At 39.7% G+C, this 23,810-nt stretch overlaps 3 protein-coding genes across 4 annotated transcripts; 1 reads left to right on the top strand and 2 right to left on the bottom strand.

Annotated features, from left to right (window-relative positions):
* Positions 1 to 391: 391 nt before the first annotated feature.
* On the bottom strand, positions 392 to 13,076 carry shoc2 (SHOC2 leucine rich repeat scaffold protein). The gene is made up of 9 exons (XM_085912661.1): positions 12,989 to 13,076; positions 7,396 to 8,439; positions 7,156 to 7,293; positions 6,939 to 7,069; positions 6,471 to 6,659; positions 5,583 to 5,705; positions 4,856 to 4,993; positions 4,633 to 4,750; positions 392 to 2,464 (listed from the first exon to the last, which is right to left on the bottom strand). Exons 2-9 carry the CDS (start codon positions 8,096 to 8,098, stop codon positions 2,256 to 2,258), a joined length of 1,749 nt encoding a protein of 582 aa, XP_085768787.1. The 5' UTR covers positions 8,099 to 8,439; positions 12,989 to 13,076; the 3' UTR covers positions 392 to 2,255.
* A 1,802-nt stretch (positions 13,077 to 14,878) lies between these two features.
* On the top strand, positions 14,879 to 16,302 carry bbip1 (BBSome interacting protein 1). The gene is made up of 3 exons (XM_085912956.1): positions 14,879 to 14,945; positions 15,435 to 15,498; positions 15,801 to 16,302. The coding sequence occupies exons 2-3, from the start codon at positions 15,453 to 15,455 to the stop codon at positions 15,956 to 15,958; spliced, it is 204 nt and encodes a 67-aa protein (XP_085769082.1). The 5' UTR covers positions 14,879 to 14,945; positions 15,435 to 15,452; the 3' UTR covers positions 15,959 to 16,302.
* A 53-nt stretch (positions 16,303 to 16,355) lies between these two features.
* On the bottom strand, positions 16,356 to 23,070 carry pdcd4b (programmed cell death 4b). 2 transcript variants are annotated; one of them, XM_085912955.1, is made up of 12 exons: positions 22,957 to 23,070; positions 22,450 to 22,545; positions 21,546 to 21,863; positions 20,435 to 20,529; positions 19,554 to 19,667; positions 19,256 to 19,477; positions 17,879 to 17,976; positions 17,433 to 17,547; positions 17,238 to 17,345; positions 17,055 to 17,165; positions 16,842 to 16,981; positions 16,356 to 16,762 (listed from the first exon to the last, which is right to left on the bottom strand). In XM_085912955.1, exons 2-12 carry the CDS (start codon positions 22,490 to 22,492, stop codon positions 16,705 to 16,707), a joined length of 1,422 nt encoding a protein of 473 aa, XP_085769081.1. In that variant the 5' UTR covers positions 22,493 to 22,545; positions 22,957 to 23,070; the 3' UTR covers positions 16,356 to 16,704. The 2 variants fall into 2 exon arrangements, with proteins under 2 accessions (XP_085769081.1, XP_085769080.1); XM_085912954.1 differs by having other exon boundaries at positions 16,846 to 16,981.
* Between the last annotated feature and the right edge of the window lie 740 nt (positions 23,071 to 23,810).

Here is a 23,810-nt window from a genome sequence, read left to right as displayed (position 1 = left end):
TGAGATGAAATGTAAAATTGGGTCATGTGCAGCTAGCATGCCGCAAATCTAATAGCTGTTTGAAGTGCTGTATTGTGTAATCTCAAAACAACATGAACAGTACGAATAAGTATTAATCACATACTGGTACTTTTTTTTTTTTTTTCCCCTGATGATACTATCTTGAGAATACAAGATTAATCGACACCTTTTTACACCCAATTCCTTTTCTACATTTGTAGGCTTCTTGTCTAGTTTTTGTTTGGCTGCATTTAAACTGCAAAGACTGACACAGTGTATTAGAGGATTATCTTCACACTTCATGCTGTTTAGGTACAACCACACAATTTTCAATGTACAAGTGATATGGAAGTTTTTGTGTAGTACTAGGATTCATCACATGTACAAAATGTTAGGTTTGATTACCATTGTTGGCATTTTTTAATGTACAGTCACTTGAAATAATACTAAGTGAATACACATATTTAGAAAAGAAAACATTCAATGATATAAAATAAAAACGCTGAGCATTTCACTCGCCATGAAGAAAGAAGCAGGATATGCAAACTTTTACAGTTCACCAGAGTAAGTTCCTTTTAACATTGACTGGATAAAACCTCCTCAAAAGACAAGTCAATTGTAGTCTCAAGTCAATACTCTAAGCCTGCAAAACACAATTCTTTCCAAGTGATGCAAACTTCTAAGATAAACTTACAGATCAATTACTTCTTAATGAAAGAAAATGCCCCCATTGAAAAATAACCGATGAGAGGCTACTGCGTTTGTGTTAAACAGAGGATGCCAATGTTTTTATTCCAAAAAAGTGCATAAGAGCAGCAGCATTACTGGGACAGTGTGGGACAAAATATCATATTAAAAACAAATTAAATTAGACGGGAACTTTTTTTAATGATACAAATTAAGGATTATATATATATATATATATATATATATATATATATATATATATATATATATATATATATATGTGTCAAGGGATTACCTGCCAATATTTTATTATCAAACCTTTTTTTTTTTGAGGCTCTGATACACTTGCCAAGTGAAGTCCTTTAAAAATGTTTGATATGTTGGTCAATGATCGAGTGGATGACAGCTATGCAGCCCAACACTGAAGAGAATATCAAACAAGTAAACAAAACTAAAATTGCACTCAAGGCAACAACCAGAATTTGTATACATTATATAAAAACATCTCCTATCATTGACCCCATCACCTGTTTCTTTTGATCACATGACAACAGGTGGGGGCGGAGTCACACAGCACCACCCACACTGAAAAGAAGTCCAACTTGCTTTTTTTGATTGGTATTTCTCATATGTATACATGACTACTAGCTATACATTTGACAACTACTGCTGCTATTTCTTACAAGAAAAAAAAAATCTCCAATTGCCCTATTTCATAACCGGTGATGGCGCTGAAATAGATTCATCCAATAGCAACACCAAGGTGAAAACAGCAGTAATGAAAAGAACATTTTGAAATAATTTATGTCTTTGTATTCTCATGTTCAATAGTGTTTAGAAATGAACCACTGGATCACTCTAAACATAGGCACAGTTTAAAAAAAAAAAAAAAAGATTATAAAAAAAAAAAAAAATTGTTGAAAAAAAAAAGACCGACAAGAAAACAAACAAGAATAAAGTACAAAAAAAAAGTATAAACACGCCATCATTAGACCTTTGTTCTCTGTGGTCAAGAAGTCATTAACACAAGTAATCATCACAAGAGAGTGAGGTTGATGTCTAAATACAAAAGAAAAAAATGACACCTTTAAATTATGGCAGCAGCAGTAAATGTTACGACCCAAAGACTTGTTTTGTTTGTTTTTGCATATAGCTGTATCCTCGCTCACATAGTAGATTCTTGTAATTACTGTAAATACGTACATTGGCAATGGGAGCACGCTTTATATGATTCAAAGACTTGCCACTTAGCTCACAGTTACTCAATATAGAAATTCATGTACTATCTTCAGTTTTGGCAAAGAGATGGGAATATTTTCCTCCCGTACAATTCGGAATGGGAAGATGAGCGTGAGTGACGAGGGGGTCCGAGAATAATCGTTATTAAGTGGAGCAATGCAGAGTCTCAAACGTGTCTCTTTTTGTCTGCGCAAAAATGGTGAGAGAAAGTCTCCTTCTGCGTCCATCTCCTCTGCTTCGTTGCCAACTGACACTGATGCCTTGACTTCTTTACAGTGTATGATACACGGAATGGGGTGGGCGGGCAGGCATGTGTGTGGGCTCTGTCCTCAGACTATGGCACGGTACGGTCCCTGCATCTTGAGGAACTGGATGATGAAGGAGGGGCCCCCGGCCACAATCTGGGGCGGCAGGTGGCTGAGGGGACAGTTTTCGATGCTCATAATGGACAGCTTGCTGCACAGGGCCAGCTCAAAGGGCAGGCTGTGCAGATTGGGGTTGTCGTTGAGGTACAATTCCTCCAGGTTCTCCAGTGTGCCTGAGGAGGAAGACCAGTGGAAGCCTTCATGTTAACATAGATCTGAATCGGTACAATTTACCAGGGCAAAGAGGGAAAATAAACTACAAAATGATCATAATAAATAAGTCATAGCAATAAAAGTGGAAATCAAGTGCCAGTGTGACCGTCTCAAGACTTTTCTTGTCACTACATACTGGCAGTTTCTAACAAGCCAGGGTTTTACCTGTATATTCAGTCAATGTAAAAAATAAAAAAAGACATATTTTCAAAGGTGGAATAAAAAGAAAAAAATCTGAAATTATGCAGTTTCATACGTATGCACACCCACATAACTTGGTATGTGGCTGTGTTCAAAATTAACCAAAGACTTTTGAACTCCTAATAAACAGAACTAAGCACACAGAGCACCATCAAAAAAGACTAATGCCAAATAAAGTTCAGATGTTCTCGTAGACTTTTTTTTTTCTGACGTATTTGCAGTCACATCTTCCTGCTCAAGAAAGCGCCTGCAGAAAGCTTTTACAGCAGAGGAATATCATCGTTCACATTTAAAACGCATTAAACTAGAGGTACAATAATTAATCCACACGTAATCAAGAACTATTTTTGAGACTCAATCAATTATTTAGAAATCTTGTTTCATTTAACCTGTCAACCTGTATATATTCTCAGATTTCCGTAGTCCTCCATGAAAGCAGAAATAAACAAATTTAAACATTAGCAAATGTTTGCTTTTATTTTGACCAAACCAGTAACTGAATCACAAACTATTTTTGTACATTTTCTGAATTGTGGATTTCAAATAATGTCCTGTTTTGTGATAAAGAGATGGAAATTAAAAAATGTATCTAGTACGACTCATGGATACATTAACAAAGTAATGGGCAGGGTCACTGATTACTAGAATGGTCCTTTGTTTCAACCCAACATTCCATATATCATGGAACACATTCAACACCGTCATTATCAAGTGGAGAACAACAATCAAATGACAAAGAACTGGACGTGCATCTAAAATTGATGACGAGATGAGAAGAAAACTGGTCACGATAGCTGCCAAGAAGCAGACGGCCACATTCTAGGAGCGGCAGGAATTTGTTTCACGTACTGACTGTTTGGTGCTTTATGACAACAATCTTTTATTATAAGTCACAACCAGAATAATAAGAATAAAACCATTCCAAAGGTATGCTAAACTGCAAATTGCAAAAACAACACGCCTCACCAAAATGGAAATTCGTTGACCAAAGTGTGCTGGTGTGATGACAACTCATGTTATGTATAACTGCAACAAGATATTAAATTGCAGCAACTCTTTACAGAAGGCTTTCTCTGATTGACTGACTGCCCATGACTTTAGTTTGACCGAAAGCTCCATTTTACAGGCCCGCCCCTACTTGTTTGTTGCCATATACAGTAAATGAAAAGCGGGTTGGAGCTAGTAATGTCTCCTTTCTTGCAGCTAGAATCTCAACAAAGTACTTTGAATGTCACAACATATCAAATGTCTGCCTCGTTATTGCACTTTTAAGCTAATGATACAAGATGTCACTGACAGTAACCATAGTCCGAAGCAAGAATCCTGATAACAAAACTGAACAGTGGATTTTGTAAATGGTTTTGCCACTGCTAAGTACAAATAAATCAATAGAGCTCCGGACGTCACTTGACTATTCCCTTTAACGGAGCCACGTTTGGCAGTAAAGAAGCAACAGTAAGCCAATGACTAACAATAGAGCGTAGCCATAAAACTAATATTTATCCGTCAACATTCGGTCAAACTGAATTCATATCTAACTTGGATTTTAGAAAGGAAATTTTGACAACAGACCAGGGTAAAAGCATTAAGCCCAAAAAGACACAGACACATGTCTTCAGCCAAGTCGATTAAGTGTATCTTAAACCACTGTTGGCCTTGCATGAGCCCACAATACTACTAGCCATAGCTCCCGCCTCCCCCTTGTTAATCTTGTTTTGGCTTAAACTCAACAGTAACAGGGCTGACCACACCCAATCAATCAGCGGTGGGGTCAAAAGTGGGACAAATTGTGGACTGTTAAGCTCTTGAACCCTTCTAGTTAACTATGGTTAATCAAGAGTGTCACACTGAAATCTACAAGGTGGCAAAAAAAAAAGTTGCGTGGAGTGGCAACCTAAACATAAAAGAAAGAAAATGAAATTTTTACCAATCTCCTCGGGGAGATGTTGCAGCAGGTTCTCCCCCAACCCCAGATGTGTCAAGTTGGTAAGGTGGCCAATGCCTCTGGGTAATGTTGTCAGCTGGTTATTTGTCAACACCAATTTCTAATGGATTTAGAGTGCAGGACAGTTACAAAGTAGAAAAGACTAAAAGAGTCAAGGTCGTGTGTGAATGCTACTCAAACAGAACCGTTTGTTTGCAAAACTTGCCTGTAAATCCTTGAGATATGCAATTTCATTTGGGAGACATTCCAACTTGTTTTCCTCCAAATCAAGCTCCCGAAGCTTTCTCAAATTGCCGATACCATGCGGTAACTTCTTCAGAAGATTATTGGACAAAATTAATACCTGCAAACCAGGAAGAAAGTGTCAAATGCAATTTACTCATGGGATTTAGAGCTGTACAGATAACTCAATATACCTCTGCCCAGTGGCGAAGCTGTCCCGCCCTGAAATATGTTTTGACCCCAAGGCCCAGGACCATATAATTGAATTTTGGGTCTTTTTCGAATATGCTTTTTCTTTATTATTACGACTACATATTTCCACTCATCGTTAGAAATGGAACAAAAAATGAATTATCAGCATTTTCAGAAAACTGCTTTGGGTTTGCAAAAAAAAAAAGGGGGGGGGGGGGGCAGGTGGGGTCGGACCACCTGAGAAATCCTTGCCACCCCACCCATGGAAAAAAAATCCTAGCGCCGCCAATGCCTCTGTTCTCTTCTGAGTGAGCATAGTTTCTTGGCTACTGAAGCCAATGGAAACCCGTCTACCAATAATCCAGAGAGGGAGAAGGGGAAATCTATGTTGGTTTTCACGCGTCAATGTTTTATGTTTTCAAATAGGCCATAAACGTGTTTTTTTTACACATATAAAGCCTTATCCGACTGTCTAACTCAAATCATTAGCTGTAGCACTGAGTGCACCTAGGGCTCACCTCTAGAGACACCAGACGGCAGACATCCTCTGATATCTTGGTCAGCTGATTGGTGGCTAGGTTTAGCTCCACCATGCTGGCCCATGTGCCAAAGTCCAAGGGCAGAGAAGTTAACTGGTTGTCCTGAGGAATACAATGGCGTGCATTTATAAGATAAATGCGAGACATCTGAGAGGCTCAATACAAGAATCCGTTCAAACAGCTGAACACACCAATGCACTTGGGGAACCGACGCCAGAATCAATTCTTACAGACTTAAATTCAAATGGCACCCACTGCTGATGGGTCTGTAAACAATATCTCCCCAAAAGCCAATTCAGACTTCGGAATTACTGTTCACACAGGTTGGGGGAAAAAAACTGTGCCAATTGGAAACATACAGCTACATTAGAAACAACATTAAAACCACGATACAACACTTCAGATCAGGATTAAGTTTCATCGTAATTAGAAACTGCTTAGCCTTTTTGGAAGAAAGGTAAAGACCATAATACATTTAGTTAGAAGACATCTTTATATCTAGTCGTGATTACCTTTTTATGACGGGGTGACAGTACAGTAACTCTGTTTTAACATGTAGCCAAGCCTCACAAAATACTGGAAAAAAAACAAGACTGGGGACTTTCCACTAGATGTACATTTCACACAACTTGTGAATAGAATATATTGAAACGATATTTATGAGTCTAAGTTTTATTCTCCGCTCGAGAAGGTTCAACAGAATCTATAGTGTTTTATGCCTTTCTAAAGAAGAAAAACTAAAAGAGCAAAAGATCTTGAGGTAGTTATTACCTATTACGTCTATAAAACAGAACCTGACATCAGGCGCTGTGGGCACAGTAAATTGGTCATGCTGAAAGCAATTGAAGGCGATGTCAAAACATGTACCTTCATGTTAAGCTTGGTTAAAACATTGGCCTTGAGGAAGATTCCAAAAGGGATCTTGTTAATGCGGTTGTGCTCCATGTTGAGCGAGTCGATGGTTGAGAACTGGGATGGTCCACCCACAGGGTATGACTGGAAGCAGTTCCTTGCTAGTGTCAGGCTGGTCAGTTTGACCAAACTTGACAGGAGACCCTGATTAATAACAAACAGAGGCACAACACAAGCCAATTGTGATCAAAAAGAATCTGTAAGTAGCTGTGATTTGAACTGGCCATCCTTAGAAAACATACGGTAGTCCCAAGTTGGTTGGTCAACTCTAATGTATGTGCTCCAAGAGAGTATTAGTTTGCTAAACTTACATTACATGAACAATGAATGAAGGTAAATGCAACTAGATCAACAATATTTCTTTCGTAAAAAACCTTTGGGAAAAACATGCTTTTTGCTGACCAAGTTACAGTTTCTACTTACCTCTGGTAACACTGAAATGTTATTGTTTTCAAGATTTAGCTCTTCCAGTTCTCGACATTTGGCTAATGATCTGGGGATGGCTGACAATCTATTGTATCTCAAACCCAGGCGGTTTATGCTGGCAAGGTTTCCTGAAACGAAAGATTTCCTATGAACATTGCATGAGGACGATGCAATGCTGATTTGGGGATTAAAAAGAAGACTGTAAAAGGCATACCTATAGTCTCCGGGAGGTCTAAGAGCTCATTGTGCTGCAAATCTAGGTTGGTTATTTGTGTGCAATTCCCAATCTCCTTCGGTAAGTGCTCCAACTGATTATGGGCAACATCCAGAGTACCGAGGTTGCGAAGTTCCCCTGGAAAAATAATAAACAAAGAACAGCGGCCATGCGTAAATACGTAAACACTGCAACAGGCGACTTGATCTAGAAATAAAAGGCCATGCACGTTTGAGCCACCTATTTCTGCGGGAAGTTGCTTGATCTTGTTCTCCCGGATGCTGACCATGGTGAGCTTGGAAAGGTTCCGGATGTCTTTCTCCACCGTGGTGATGCGGTTGAAGCGTAGATAGAGTATGCCTAGCGACGTCAGTCGGTAGACCACTGGCGGGATCTCCCTCAGCTTGTTGTGCCGGAGATCAAGCATACGAAGATTTTTAAGGGAGTCCAGTGAGTCGGGCAAGCTGGTCAAGGAGTTCTCGTTTAAGGCCAAAGTGATCAGGCCTGAGAGGCAACCCACTTCAGACGGTAGGCTCTGGAGCTTGTTGCTGTATAGGTAGAGTTCAGCCAGCTGTGTCAGCTCCTTGATGGAGGTGGGCAACATGTGAATAGACCGCTTGGAGAGATCCAGTCTCATGGAATTTTCCTCCCGGCACTTGTTAAGCTCCTTAATCACCTCGGCATTGCTGGACTTCTTGCGTGTACCTGGTGCTGGGTTTGGCCGCTTGATCGTATTGTCAACCGAGAAGGCAACACCCGGTGTTGAGCTGCTGGTGTCCTTCTTACCTTCTTTGGTTTCTTTCCCTTTGGTCTTGGTTTCTTTGCCCCCATCCTTAAGTGGACCCGCAAGAGCCTTGGCCTCCTTTTCCCTTTCTTTGCCGCCCAAACCGCTCTTATGGTCCTTTTCTTTTGAATCTTTTTCTTTGCCTAAAGTACTACTCATGTCGACGTTATCGGGTGTCCTGCAGAGTTGCTCATGAGTTTCTTGTCAGGTTACTTATTCAGGGGGAAAAAGGGATGCGGACAATTGGGCAGGTTTTTAAAGAGAACATCACTCTGCAGGACCACACACTTCTTATTCTCCTAGGGAAAAGATGTAACACTTTTAAAAGGTTGTTCCTTTGTTAAAATGCCAGTGAGTAAAAACTCTGTTGAAGAATCTGGACTGTGGCATCGGTGGGCCACATTCTCAAGCGTTGAAGTTGCATACAATGGCGGGACTTTTAGGTAAAACTTGTGGAATTCTTTCAGGCTCAAAGGGTCATCAAGGTCTTTGTAATCCCTCTGTTGAAGAAAAACGTAACCATTAGCAGTGAGTTTGAGCTTTTTGCTGTTCAATAGTTCAAATTAAGCATGGCCTCTGTGTAAGGGAAAGTTGGAAAGTCAAGCATGAAGTGTGAAGGTTCACAACTCTGCTGGCCTGTTCTACTTATAGGAATTGTACCTGTACGATGAGCACTTTTCAGACACTAATGGCCTATTATGGTTACACATCTTTTGATCTATTTGTAGAATACTTTGTTGCTGTATGAAAGCACACACAGTCACAGCAATATCACTTCACTGGATTCTTTATAAATACAGCCAACAGCCTGAACTAAATAAGAATGGCAGATGTGGGAGTATGTCACATATGTGCAACTTAAGTCAGTCTAAAGTCATAATAGTCAGGTTTCAACCAAGTCCCAAGTTAACACATACTGTGGTAGAAAGGGGAGGGGAAAAAATAAAAATAAAAATCAAACAAGACGAGTTGCCACAAAATTTCAAGCAAGTTGGGTCAAGTCATTACTTATTTCAAAGCAAGTCCTAAGTCAGTCACATATATTGGAGTTATATATTTTTAACTGAAGCTAACAAAAAAGTACATTATCTCTACAAATTAAAAAAAATTAAAAATTTAAGAGCAAATAATTCCACTTAATTTAGAAGAATGCAACCTATTTTATTACTGTCATTGTTACTGTGACCATAAATCTTGAAACGTGCCGAATGTGAGACAGAGAATGAGTACAATCGTCAGATTTAAAAAAAGAAATAAATACACACGTAAGTTGTTTTTGATGCATTCTTTTGTTTCCCAAATCTAAGTATTGTGTGTAACTGAGTGAATGAGAAACATTGAAAAACAAAATTGTTCTTGTGACAGGTTTGGTGAGGTGTCAGTACATAACATTGGAAGTTATAACAGTCAAAGCAAATCTGTTGACTCTCGCGTCACGTTATTGTGACTAAATAAACATAACTCAGCGATTGCTGACATTACAGATGCCTGGAGCCCCACCTCAACTTGCATTTTGCTATTTCTAATTGTCAGAATGTAATCCGTAACATGAAGTGTAGGTTGGCGGTGTTTGTGGTGGACTGTGTTCGTTTAGTCTCAGAGAGTGGATAAAGCTGCTTGGTATATGCTAAGCCGCGGCAAAGAGAGAGACATGTTTGGATGAGGATCAGAACCAAGTGTAAAGGTTACCATTGCTGAGACTAATCTTTAGAAGTGGCCTTCAAAGCATCGAGCCCCCACGACAAGAGGTCGTATGACCTTCAGGGGAAACCACAGCACCCTCTTTACATAGCCCAAAAGTTTGACAGACCCTTTCAGAAAAGAAACATTCAATCATCAATCAAAGGGCTAACGTGTACTGCGCAGTTTGAGGCAGGTGTGTCTGTCTCTGTGTAAAATACTGAACATAAAATGAGAAATGCCAGATCCCCCCATTGTCATCTAGTCCAAACTGAACAAGAAACTTCCTTTTATGGTTGTACGTTCCTTATCCCAGCATCATGAGAACATGCTTTGACATTGCACACAGCATACAAGTTACTGTTGGATTCATGTTGTTTTTTTAGGCAAGACAAAATGTGCAAATTACTAGGACGTTATTATCTTTTTAACACGCATCAAGCAATCAGGGGTTGTATCGCCTAATGGTTCAAAAGCAGCTTTGGGGGAAATAAATAGTTAAAAAGGAAGTGCGGGCGACCAATTCAGTTCAGATTTCAGAGGAAGGATGAAGAAATGAATGACAGGAGTGTTTGAAAAATAGCACACAGAAAAATGCACAACAATATTCATACAAAAAATATTCAAATCAAAAGTACTTTGCTTTAAAAAAAAAACAAAACAAAAAAACAAGCTGGTCAACACCAACTCCAGCTGAGCATCCTATTAAGCCAATGAAATCAGGAACAAAAACAGGCAGTAGAGGTCCACCCAAATAAAAATGGCGGCACTCAAGGAAGCCAAGGCTTCTCCATTCACAAGCCATAGGGCAGTCATCTCCAATTGGCATAAGACTGAACTAACGGCAGTCAAAAGTACCTGAACGGAGCCGGAGTCTACAACTGTGGAGGACAAACATTTTGCAGAATATGCCGACATGACAATTTGAACGTCCAATGTCCAAAGTATGCGTGGCACGTAAAGCACATTTTCCTGAAACATTTGCTTGAGCACCAAATTTTCCAAGCTGAAAAGGCATTGGATGGCTGAGATTCCACTGTGACAGTGAGGACCCTTCTATTACTAACGTCAAACTATTGCTCCCATCCAAATCCCGATGAATGTCATATTTACAATGTGTTTCACTAGTCTTCTAACTTTGTTTTTCTTCTTACACGTAGGAGAGGAAAGGGACTACGGTAGAAAAAAAAGACAATGATCTAGACATTCAAACTTCAATCACAATTAATAGCTGCATGCCAAATATCCCACTGTGTTAGCCTTAAACTTGCAGAATGCATATTGTAGTGTAGTTGTTGCTAGTCCCAAACAAATAAATAAATAAATCCGGCTGTTGCTAAAAAGATGCTGACAAATTAGAGAATTGTTTGAGCTCTTGTCTATGTCAATTAAAAAAGACAAATGACAATGTGGTAGCTTTTCAACCAAACTGAAGAGCAGGTCCATTAACAATAACATAGTGTGCTACACACTATCGCCAAATGTCTAATGAGGCTTTTTTATGGATTAAAAAAAAGGCTTAAAGGGTAGTCCAAGGACACAGAGAATTACAAGTAGAAATGTGACAAGAGTTTCCACAAATGACTGTCTGTCAGAATGCTAAATGTGGTTTGCATGCAGAGAATGGCCCCTACAACCACAGTACAAAGTACAGTCAATTTTGAAAATCGAATGATGGGTTCCAGAGAAAATGAGTTGGGTTTCCTTGTGGCAGCAAAAAAAAAAGGCTTTTTTGCAGAATGCGTTTCTGAGCGATACCTTCACATTCGCGCAAGAGTATAAACGTTGCTATTGTTGAGCATATCTCCTCGACACGTCCGGTTCGTTTGCTACTTTGTGAACCGCTTTTCCAATTGTCTGGCAAGCTTCAGTGAAAAATATCCACCATAAGCTAGTACGGGGCAAAATTTCAAGGGGTAGGATATCGGAATATAATAATATAGTAACAACAATAATATAATAGTAATATTTATGAATTATGGATTAGATTCAGCAACATGGGTTATTTCATTCTGAAACGGAGCGAAATCCATATAGAGCACGCTTTTATAGGTCAAATTTATAAACAAAAAAACAAAAAAAAATATCTCAAAACCCCAATTTGATACCAAAAAAAAAGACACTTTTTAAATTAGCATCGAAATTACATTTAGGGGCATATAAAGCCATCTGTGATTAAAATTTGCAGTTGACAAGGGTTATTTGCATTAGATTAACGTATTGATGTGTGGCGGTCAGATAGGCCAGCATGCAATTGGTTTGGATTTTAGTCAAATAAAGCACGACTGTATTGATTGAGAAATTACAATTTCTGTGACAATCCATTCGATAGTTAACTGGACTACAGTTAAAACTCTGGACGGTGACTGTGCTAATGACAAATCCTTGGAATCAGATTAGCAGTCATGCATGTCATTACACCTTTCTAAATTATTTCTTGTGCATGCAATATCTTGAGCACGTTGTCTCACGTCTAACATACAATTTGACGTAATTATTTGGGTTACGTGGACTTGTGGTAAGTGTTGTGAAACATCTCGTAAGACACAGTTTTGATTGCGTGGGTGATGATCGACAAATTTATGAACAAAACCAGTTTGGAGAACATCATAAAGAGGAAAACTATTGAAATATGTAACTGACAAGGACAGAGGAAAGAAAATCAAGTAAGCTAAACGTGAAAAGCAAACGTCAGTGTTGCAGAATGCTAACTTGCTAACGTCAGCGAGCCAGCAGGTTAGCATCTCGAGCTAACCGAATTCCAAGACATGTAACAAGTCCAAAACAACCGCTGCAGTTAGATGCATCAAAACAAGTTTAAGATCTTTCACGTATTTGGTGAGGAGGCAAACGTCTTATGTTTGCCACTAACTGCTAGCGATGATGTTTGTCTCAAATTGAGCTAGCGGTACGTAGGCCCAAACGAAGCGGCTGGCTGACGCGAAACCACTCGCCAGCCACGACTTGGACCGAGAAGCGAAGCCTCCGCTGAGGCCAGCAGAGGGCCATCGGTCGCTGGGTAGACACCCAACACCAAGAGCCACGGAAGCAAGCGACATCTTGGCGCAAGAGGCAATGACGACAAATAGAGCGCGGACTCGTCTTTACTACAGCATCCGAACGGTTCCTGTGTTGAGTGTTAGCCGAAGAAAGAGGAAAAACACAGAAAAGAAAACACTCCTAAAACAGCGGCCATTCCGAAGCTGAACAAAAGAGTGCGTTTGTATTTGTTACAGTAAAATGACATTCGGGCGTTACGTTGGTTTGATCAAAAGCTTGGTTAATGTACAATCTCTGGACCTGCGTGACAAGGCAAAGCGTATATGAAATGTCAAGTGTAAATCTGATAATATAGCATAAGTGTTTTACCTTCAGAGGTGTGACTCCGCCATCCTCGCTGCTTCCTCCTCTTTTCCAAGCAACACTGGTGCTGCTCGGCTCCCCCGCCCCGCCCTCGCGGCCACCAAACTGCGTCATTCCCACACGGACCAATCGCGTCTTTCGACACCAGCTGCGCCTCGCCTCGCCTGCCTGCAAAGCGGACATGCGCAGTGGGATTCGGCGGCCGACGACGCGACAACAGGCTGCTACTAAAAAAAAAAAACTGAACTTCTCTGCAGCTTTCCAAGAACAGGAAATTCACTCATAGTCCATGTCCATTGTGCATGAAGTCTCTGTAGTCTGTACAATATAATGAAAACAAAAAATATTTGTTCATCAGATTTATTCTAGGTACTCAGTGGCAATGCTCCTTTTTACTCACACTACATCTGGTATTTCTAATGTTGATGAGGTTTTGGCAAATAAACCAGTAAAAAAACGTCTTCTTACGATTCATTGAAACTAAACCAAATACACAAACTCGGTTGGACTGACCGAATCTAAAACGTGAGAGAACAAAATCTGAAAACAACATAATCATAATGAAGATAAAGATGATTAAATAAAAATATGTTTTTATTCTTGTTCTCTACTCTGTGCTATTGACTATTATATAATAATCTCATAGTCAACATTGCTAAATTTACATGTTTCCTATTCAAATACATGGGTGAGGTGTAAAGTGTGGCAGCAAGCAGCCAGCCTCGCTTTGGATTGCGCAATATCCCTCAAAAGAAGCAGAACTAGCAGAAAAGCAGCATCACTGTTTGTTGGTAAAATTACTCTACAATTAATGGTCGTATTTTGCGTCACATCTGCAATGTTTGCAAAAATGTTTATTATGCATCCCAATTATCCATACTTATAGTATAAATATGGGCTACGAACCTCACCTAAAGTTACTGAAGGTTTCACCCCATTTGTAATCATTTCCACACTACTATTCACTTTCTTTTGTAATAGACCTTTTCAGTTTTCTCCAGGATGTGGCATCCATTTCCCGTTGTCAAAAGTGGGCAAGCGCAATAAACCTTTTGGGATACAGCATATGTAGTGGTGCAACCACAAGCTTTTATCATTGTTTGCAGATCTAGAAAGTGCTCATCACTCACTTTTTGTCACCTATTGTTAGAAAAATATTGTTCATTTGTAGTGATTTTATGGATCCAAAGTATTTTTCTCTGTTGCCACAAATTTTCAACACATCAGTGATTTGACACTACAAAAGTATCCTGCTTGAATATTTTGTAAAGGTGAAGAAAAGTTGGTAAAATGGCCTTCTGCAACTATACAGATACAGCGCTATTACAAATGGGCACTGGTTAACATTGGCTATGGAGCTTGTTGTTATGGAGTTTTGTTGCCTCATCACATATGCGACCTTTGACCATGAATGGCACAGCTATCTCAAATGACCTGAATGTTATTGCTAGTCTTTGAAATATAGCTAAATATGATCTGCACACTGAGTGAAAATGAAAAACACACATATGCACACAAACAAGATTCAATTGTGAAGTTTGAGTGAAGTTTGAGATACCACAACTTGTCAATCTTTAAATACACATATAATTCCCTGAATTGTAAAATAATGTGGAAAATTTCCAAGGCAAACAATAACAAGTATAAAAAAAAAACTGATTTTTTTTTACTTGTCTCAACACATTCGTTAAAACACAACTATCAAAGAGACGCAAACTAAAACACTCAAGTTACCCTTAATAAAACGGTTTATTATCACACAATCAACAAGAAAAACACATTCGATGCATTTAATCTTCCCTCATTAAATAGAAAATAAGGGCAAAGGTCGGCGAGAGCTTTTGTTTGTACTCATCTAAATGTCGCCTGTAGATGTCAGTAGAGCACTCGTATGGTGAAAAAGGCGAGGAAGAAAATGACGTAATCCAGCGGTAACGTTGTCTTGACAACCGACCGAGTGAAGGTGAGTAGTCCAAGATCCTAGTGTATTGATGATCGATTGATGCATCGGAGTAACGCCTGTTTTTTTTTTTTATGTAACCCAAAGCCTAAATTGTGAACGCGTTTCTCAAAACCATCCGTTATACAATGAAGCAGGTTTTATGCAGATAGTCTAGCTACATGCTAATGGTAGCGTCAGCTCAGCTAGCTCAATGTTGTTTACAAGTTACAACGCACGTCACTGTCAAATATTTTTTTAGCCCCGTTAAATTTTTAACAAATGCACTTTGCGGGGCAGTGTCCATCGCATGCACAAAATAGGCGCAGTCCAAAGACAATAATGCTCACTTAAGTGACTGGTTGTTTCGTTAAAACGATTGTATCGTGCCTACAAAGAGCGAGAGCTGTTGACCATGACGAAAAGTCATATTTGGTCTTTTATGGCCTTTACTCGATTGTCATTTAAGTACAGTAAAAGAGATGTGATACAATGTTTACTACACATCAATAGGTTAATCAAGAAGACACAATGCCAGAGGTGAAGTCGGTGTTCAGAGAAGTTCTGCCGAAGCAAGGTTTGTATCTTCAAGATCGACAAAAACACATTTGGTTTTTACTAACAGAACTGCTAATTGCATGTGCATTTTTTTTTATTTTTGCATAAACTCCCATTGTCACTGTAAGAAAAAAAGTTTGTTTGATAAAGAACAGGGATGTTTACTCATGAAATTATTGTGGACAAGCTTAAAATTCAATATACTGCTGGTCGTTTTGGATTAAAATGAAACTATGAGACACTATGTTTCGTTGGGAAGTATAATTAGCAGTAAAAAAATTATAGTTTATGTTCCTGTTGAATTTTATTTTGTCATCACAGGGCAACTATCTATGGAAGATGTCCCTACCATGGTTCTTTGTAAACCCAAACTCCTCCCACTCAAGTCGGTCACACTTGAGAAGCTGGAGAAGATGCAGATGGAGGCTCAAGAGGCTGTCAAACAACAAGAACTTGCAATGAAGGAGCAATCGCAATAGAGATCTGCAGCAGATCCTCTCCATCAGAGCTATGAATGAAAAGGGATCCAATTTGTTGGATACACAAACCAGCCAGCAATGAAATACATGTATATTGTTTTATTGACCAGTGGGTGCATTGGAGGGATGATATCAAATGAAATATTCATTATTTACACCTATGTCTTGTGTTTTTTGATAACCTGAGTTTATCTTCAGCTGTGAATTGTTGGTATGTAGATAATCATTTTAAAAAGTCTTATTCTTTATAGTTTTAATGAACAATCTGGAAGAAACACTTGGTAAATCAATTGTACCAGTATGTGACTGATATAAAAATAAACACTCTAAGACCACCTCTTGGAACCTGAACTGACCTTCAGTGATAAAACAAAATGAGTCACACAGCATAGAAAAAGCAGCTAGTAAAGGGGGCAGAAGTATTGCATATAACATTCTCCCCTTTATTTTCCATACACTGTTTTATAAAGCTCTTGACACAAAGCAGTCGCGTGTACAAACAAATTGCCTCCTAGAGCACACAAAATGTGCGGCAGTAAACTCAGTCCAATACTGTACATCATAATATGGAATGACTGACACAGAGGTGTGGCACTTTCAAGGTTAGCTTATGTTATCGTTTATGTTGAAACACGAGAGGAAACCATCTAAAAAGAACTTCAGTTTCAAAAGTGTGTGTGTGTTTTTTTGCCCCTAGTTTGGAAAAATATGCAAGTAAAAAAGTATTGGAGCTTTAAAACCACTTCTTAGCTTTCAGTTTTGATGACACCCCCGTCTCCCTCGCTGACAAATCTCTTGCGGCCCCTGACAGGAGAAATGAAACGACATAGGTCAAAAATTTTGTATATTTTAATAATGTTGCCGAGAAGGCGTGAGCACTTACCTACAGGGACAAAGGTCTCGTAACTTTACATCAATGATTCCCATGTTAAAGCTCTTTTCAACAAACTGCTCAAGGATGAAGTACGCACGGGGAACATCTATGTTAATTTCAGCTATATCCATATAAACTCTTTCATAGCCCTAAGGAAGAAAAACAACAATACTGAGTGCATGGATGTGCAATACAAATGTTAAACAGCTGGTGGCATCTTACCCTTCTCATTTGATCCACAGTGATAATGGAGGACACAGAGAGTAACTTAAGAAGCTGAAGAAGCATTTTGAATGTCTTCTCTCCCTTGGACTCCAATACCATTACTAGAGCCTTTAAGAAATAAGTCAGAATGCTGAGCCGGTTGGGTCTGTTGGTAGCTGACTGCATAGCAGACTGATTTACCTCATAGACAAACTCATGATGGAAATGAGGAACCTCCAAATCTTTCAGACACCTCTCAGCCTCCTTGCTGTCTCCAGATAGGATGTATTCCTTTAGCAGGAGGTTCATCTGATATCATCCAAAAAATGTTTAGAGACATTAAATGTCAACAGCGAATGGATAAAATTGATGATGCGACGATATTGAGGACTCTACCTCTTTGACAAGCTGTGTGACAGGTCTCTGGCCCCCACCTGTGCCCCATTGGTTGTCGATGCGAACGCCACCCTTACTCATCTTCAAAAGCACAGCCGCCCGGTCGAGGGCTGCCCTGCAAAATGATGATTTACGTGTATGCTAGTCACAACATTAGGTACACTTCGAACACAACAGCTTAACCCTCCAACAGTGGAAACAATGGCGTGTGACTCCGCTGACCTGGTATTCAATCTGTACAACTTTCCTAAATTTGTTGTTTTATAGTTTTTAGTCATTGTTGAGCAATATCTGAAGTTGTATATTGCAAAGTAGTGTTGACATCCATGCTCTTAATAAAACACGTGGCCGAGTCATAATCCAAATAACAATACTCCTACTTTTTCTTTTGAAACTTTCCCCGCCCATGACTAAACATGTATCCTACATTCAACCACATACAGTACCTTGTGTATTCACAGCCAACTTTGCCTTTATAGCTCTCAATGTAGCTCTTTGACAAGATTTGGTCACGAACAGCTCGTGCGATGAACTGGCCCATAAGCTGGGAAACAAGAAAGAGAAAATTTGTCTTTAATATCACCATTTCTAGATGTATCAGTTATCCCCACGGATTTCCTTCATGTGCGAGAATGAAAAGATGCGACTTGAGGGGCGCTGTTGGAATGAGATGACGGCAAGACCACCTGAGGTTTTAGTCTTTTATGAAAATGTATTTCATGTTCAAAGGTTGTTATGGGGCTTCTAATTAATTACTTTTAATTATGTTCCATCCATCTGTCCGTCTACCCACCCGCCGGTCCATCCATTGGATTCCCATTATTTGAACAGGAGAAGCAATGTTCAAAATGTATGTATGTATGGATGCATGGATGGATGGATGGATGGATGGATGGATGGATGGATGGATGGATGGATGGATGGATGGATGGATGGATGGATGGATCCGGGGTGTAGCGTGCCTCCTGCGTCTCTCAGTATGCTGAGATAGGTTCTAGCTAATCCACAACACTAAATAGGACAAGTACAGTATCTAGAAAATGGACAGTGTCATAAGACAGAAATAGTATATCATTGAAATATCATCCACTTTGAACTGATGACAAAACTTTACCATAACACACAACATATAGAGATGACACTGGCATGTGTGCGTTGTTTACAGTTGTGTGTGTGTAATTTTCGGTAATGGAAAGAGCTGGCTTTGTTGCCCTGCTATCCACAAAGCATGCACTCAGCACTCTGACTATTGTTCCTGTACAGACGAGTCAGTTCACTCTCAATTCGGTGCAGGCTTGACAAGCTGCCGCAAGAAGAACAAAAGGCAATGTGTGTGTGTGTGTCTAGATGTATGAGAATGTGAGAAAACTAGAGTGAGGGATACAGAGGGAGGTTTATACTGGCCCCATAAACACACACAGATCTGTGAGAAAGAACAAGCAAGACCAACTGAGACAGAGAGGGAGGGCTCATGGGGAGAGGGCTACTAATAGGCCTTTCAGAACACTCTGCTGAGCTTGCATTTTTACTGCGCAGCCAGACAATGACCACAGATCTCATGTCTATGCTACACAAAAAAGGACACGCACACACAAAAATATATGCTTGAACAAAATATTTGAAATGTAAAGTGTAACTCAACAAGTTCAAACCCTCTGAAAGAATAGAGTGGAAACGAGAGTGGCATCATCAAATGCCACACAGTGCTGCAATTTGAATGCCTCAAAAGTCAAACAAAATGTTATCTGAAGTCTTAACGCCACTTTTTCTTTGGCTTTTTGTGATGTCGTCACAAAATTAAGTTTAATGACAGAAACGCTCACCTGCGGGGCTCCAGGTGTGTCCAGCACCAGATCTGGGAGCTCTCGTAAGAGTTTGTCAAAGGACTTCTCCATATCACTGCGGAATAAGACGGGTCCACAGAGATCAGCCAGCAGCTTGGAGGTCAGCTCCCGCTGACTGGCCTTGGCCTCCAGTGCTAACGACACAGCCAGCGAGGGCACCTCGCTTCTCATGGGCCCCAGGTTCAGATCTGCCAGCAGTTCCTACATGAGGAGGGCGTTGTTAACGCTATTTGTAAGATCTTTATGCTTCTTCGTGGAGTGCAGTCCTCATGCTTACCGCAACTTCATTTGTGTCTCCGTGTTCAAAGTACTCCTGCACAATGGGGGTGACCGTCTTCTCAAAGTCCCTCTCATCCAGCGGAGGGACCACAGTCTCATACACACAGTTTTCCTGGCCAAACATTCCAGATGTTCACAACAGAAATATCAATGGACCATTTTGACATTTGCTTTTATTGCACTACTGTGCTTTGTAAATATGTATTGGTTGTATAGTAAACACCGGAATGGATTAGACTAGACTAGATCAGCAAGAGAATATGTAAAGGAACATTAAATGAAAGCAATTTATCGAAGCTTTAGAACTGTCTGGGGTAAATGAAGCATCTGTGGATGCTAGCGCATTATTAACCACCAAATTATTCAGAGGGGCTTAAGCAAGGCTTCAGTGCCTTTAAGACTGGCCTGATGACAACAATGGGTTTAACTGTGTTTAGTTATGTGGTTGTAGTCTCTAGTTGTTTTTCTTCACCGAAATAGATATATCCATAATAATCAATGAAGGATTTGCAGAGCGTTGGACACGCAAGTTATATATATTATTGGATTTGATTACCTGACTGTATTTCACAAAGAAAAAAATTCTAAAGTGTGTTTTGAAATTAAAATAATAATAATAATAATTAAAATAATAATGTGAAACATAGAAAATCCCATGTTGGCATACAGAAAAAAAAAAAAAAAAAAGAGTCTTAGTTTTGAATCATAATTATTCAGCCAGCCTATTGAGCATTTTTTCAGCTGGGCTACTTTACGCATTATAATTCACACAATTAATTGGGAAATTATTAATTACCAACTCATCTTGTGAATCAGAAAAAAGTACTTGAGCACAGAATATTCCTTATCCCCTGTGTCGATCAACTCGGCAGTCAGTACCTGAGCTTCGTCATAGTTTGGGTCTTTCTCGTCTACTTGCTCTGGTTCATACACTTCACCGGATCTGCCCCACACACCTTTGCCTCCAGCCCCACCTGCACACAAACATAGGTCAAAAAGATAAGCAGGAGAGGCTTAACTGTTTTGGGGTAACAGTACATGAAGTGTCTGCAATATGACCCTTACAAAAACACCCAAAGAACTATTTTAGGAGAAACAAAAACATGTTATGGGGATAATGTCACGTAACAAACAATGTGACAAAGCGAGCGCTAATGCTGAATTGAAATGGCACCCAAGATCAAGGAAGCTTTTCATGTACTTCAAATGAAAAAGATTTGCTTCTTATGACTGTGAGCCACTCAGGCTCAAGCATAAGACCACTCAGGCTCAAGCATAAGACCAGTTTCAGACAAATCCCAGTGGCCACCCCCCTTCCCCCTTCTTTGGTCAGTATTGAGTTCTGTTGTCAAGAACTTGTTCATGCAACAACAGATTGCAGGCACTTTGCAAAGATGGATGGCAAAGCAGCTTGTGTGCCAAGTTTTACCTAACATCTCACTATATTTAGTCCAGCTGGTTATGTGAACACATTTGGCTCAGTCTGTGGTGTGCGTGTGTATGTGTAGCTATCACGGTAAGTCAAAGTACTAGGTGCAAGACGGTGTGCTAGATTCTGTGGAGAAAGAAATTGCCTTTTATTTCAACTACAAGACTAAACCCTCACTACATGCATTGATATTTACTGGAAAATGTGTGAGAGAGAAAGAGAAAAGATCCCTGTAACATTGCATGTGTCCTTCTGACCTCTTTGTGCAAAACAATCCAAATTCCAGGATGAGGTGCAGCCCCAACAAGAAGAATGAGGGGAGTAAGAATGTAAAGTAGTGGTGGGTAACTCAAATTTATTGATTCAGTGCTGAGGTTTGTGATTCCCATTGATTTCATAGTGTTGTAATGATCAGATTCTTAAAGCATCTTGATTGTCCATGACCTCAAAATTTGTTTGCAGACTAACCACGTTATGCCTACCAAACGTTTACAACAACAAACGCTTCCTTGCATACGCAGCAATTAGTGTCATCACTTATTATTTAACATATTGTCTTACCTTTCTTTGGCAGACCTCTGCCTTTGCCCAGTCTGGACTTCCTGTCCAGCAGCTTACTTTTGGGGCTGGTGGGGGCCACCGTTGTTCCCCTGACCAGATCACCATTATCACTAAGGGAGTCGCCCCTGCCAGAATCCCTGGACGAGTTCTTCCTGAGCCTCCGCTTAGCTTTGGCCTTGAGACGCGCCTCGTGGATGCTGTTGCTCGACGACAACAACCAGTTGCCATTGACCTCGTTGCTGATGTTCTTGTTGGCGATAAGTGTGCCAGTGTTGTTTTCGTCTTCAGATTCAAAGGAGTCACTCACATTGTCAACCTCTGTCGGGAGAAAAAAATAAATATTAGTTAATTGAGATGACACACAAGGCAAAAATAAAGAGTGCTGTAATTAGTGTCAACTCGTGGAGGTGCTGTTGATCTACTTGTATAGAATAACTGTTACATGACATCATCCTTTATTTTTCTATATTAACCCAATGCACCATTCACATACATGCATACAAACATACTACCCAGAGAAACCCTCAGCAAGCACAGAAGATGTAAACGCCTAACATGACATCAATCTTTTGCAACTCCATTTGTTGCATAGCCTGTCATGTTTTAGTACGTAATGATTTAGATTACATCACATGACATCATTCATTTTTTGGAAGAGTGACGTATGCGCTTATTTTCATGTTTCTATTTGATCGAAATACAGACCAGTCAGCGACATGGCTGCACTTTAAAAATTAAGTTCCCAAAATGTCAAATCCAGTATTATCGATACTGTACGTGCCAAAACGAATGATTCATTCTGAAAGAATGAAACGTAAGACGACTTCCATGCACAGAGCCACTTTTCTCCATTTGAACACAACTGATGATGCACTTAAAATGGCTCGGAATGGCCCACACTCACCGACGGGGTTCGAGTTGAGCCAGGCCTCGCAGTCAGCTGCCATATCCGACAACGGTGAATAGATGTTGCAACAGCAAAAAATGATTTAGTGAAAACCTGTAATATCCAAGAACAGAATGCAAAGGTTGGACGGAGAAATATGCCCAGACACGAACCAACGCAACAGAGGCCCACCCCCACGGTTGCCTTCATTCAAAGTCCCACTGTACTGTTGATAAACAATGGCTAGCAGTAGCATATAGCACGACCACTCACTGACAGGGGAAAAATATAAAATGTATTGACGTGATAACGTGATGATGCAAATGCTATATGCAAATGTGCAATTTGCTGTCCGTTTAGCAGCCACGACGATTAAAAACACAGACGGGTTACGGCAATAAAATTGACAAATAACGCATCGGAATGCGCATACAACGTATCGTTTTTTTAAAATCTCTAATAGTGCATTAAAATATACCATGTTTCCCAACACGTTATGGCATGTACATTTTGTCAATAACTCACAAATGAATCAGTGTTCGTCTGCAGTCCTCAAGATCTGTGCTGACTTGGAACTACGTCGTTTTCAATTTGTCTACCCAGCAACTCCATCACGTCAGCGCTTTGTTTTACTCTCTGATTGGCTGACAGAGGCGGGGTTTTAAAAACACCCCAGCCAATAGAAATGTGAGTTTTTTTAATCTCAATTACCATAAACAAAAATATACATTTTATCCGTAAAAGTTTAACTACATCAGAGTCCGTGTAAAGGGAAAGAAAATACGTCTTGTAAATTTGTCACACAGGCAACCCTGGCAAATTTAAATTATTGAGAAAAAAAGTCAATCTGTAAAAATAAGACTTCAAATTCCTTTATCAGTTGTAGTGTAGTAAATTGTGATACTGTGTAAATTGCTTTTTTTTTATTGCAAATGAATATTTTGATTTTCTGCTGAAGCTGTCACTCCAATGGTCAATTCAGTTTTGTATCCTATTCTTACCCAATTTTGAACTATTCTGCCTCAACACTTGGGGGCGCTGTTTTACAACAATACCGTCCAAAGTCGTGAGCAGGTTATGGTGGGTGACGCTGATGATTGTCTCTCTGAATGAGATGACACCATGCAGCAGCAGGTAAAGAATCCAAGCCTAAAAATCACTCAACAACCTGTTTGTACGTTAAGAAGGCTAATAAAGCAAGTAAACAAACAAATAAACAAACACAAACCCCTCCAAAAAGTATTTATTCACATGAAAATTATATTTAAGAAAACAACATTAACATTCAGGATAAGGCTTCATATTGTGTAGAAAAGACATTTGGCTTTGAAAGCAACTGTTGTATTTGGAAGTTTAACTGGTCCAGTTTAATCTACCAT

The sequence above is a fragment of the Syngnathus leptorhynchus genome, chromosome 5 (genome assembly GCF_054491065.1).
Source record: "Syngnathus leptorhynchus isolate UIUO chromosome 5, UIUO_Slep, whole genome shotgun sequence".
NCBI lineage: Eukaryota > Metazoa > Chordata > Actinopteri > Syngnathiformes > Syngnathidae > Syngnathus > Syngnathus leptorhynchus.
Note: the sequence above shows the minus strand (reverse complement) of the source record. Positions and strands in the feature narration are given on the sequence as shown.

Coding starts and splice junctions, on each gene's coding strand:
- shoc2 (XM_085912661.1), bottom strand. CDS start 8,098: ATGAGTAGTACTTTAGGCAAAGAAAAAGATTCAAAAGAAAAGGACCAT. Junction 6,660..6,938: donor ACATTTCAGTGTTACCAGAG/GTAAGTAGAAAC, acceptor GTTATTAATCAG/GGTCTCCTGTCAAGTTTGGT. Junction 5,706..6,470: donor TAACCAAGCTTAACATGAAG/GTACATGTTTTG, acceptor TGTATTCCTCAG/GACAACCAGTTAACTTCTCT.
- bbip1 (XM_085912956.1), top strand. CDS start 15,453: ATGCCAGAGGTGAAGTCGGTGTTCAGAGAAGTTCTGCCGAAGCAAG. Junction 15,499..15,800: donor AGAAGTTCTGCCGAAGCAAG/GTTTGTATCTTC, acceptor TTGTCATCACAG/GGCAACTATCTATGGAAGAT.
- pdcd4b (XM_085912954.1), bottom strand. CDS start 22,492: ATGGCAGCTGACTGCGAGGCCTGGCTCAACTCGAACCCCGTCG. Junction 17,548..17,878: donor GTTGGCTGTGAATACACAAG/GTACTGTATGTG, acceptor ATCATTTTGCAG/GGCAGCCCTCGACCGGGCGG. Junction 16,763..16,845: donor GTTACGAGACCTTTGTCCCT/GTAGGTAAGTGC, acceptor TTCTCCTGTCAG/GGGCCGCAAGAGATTTGTCA.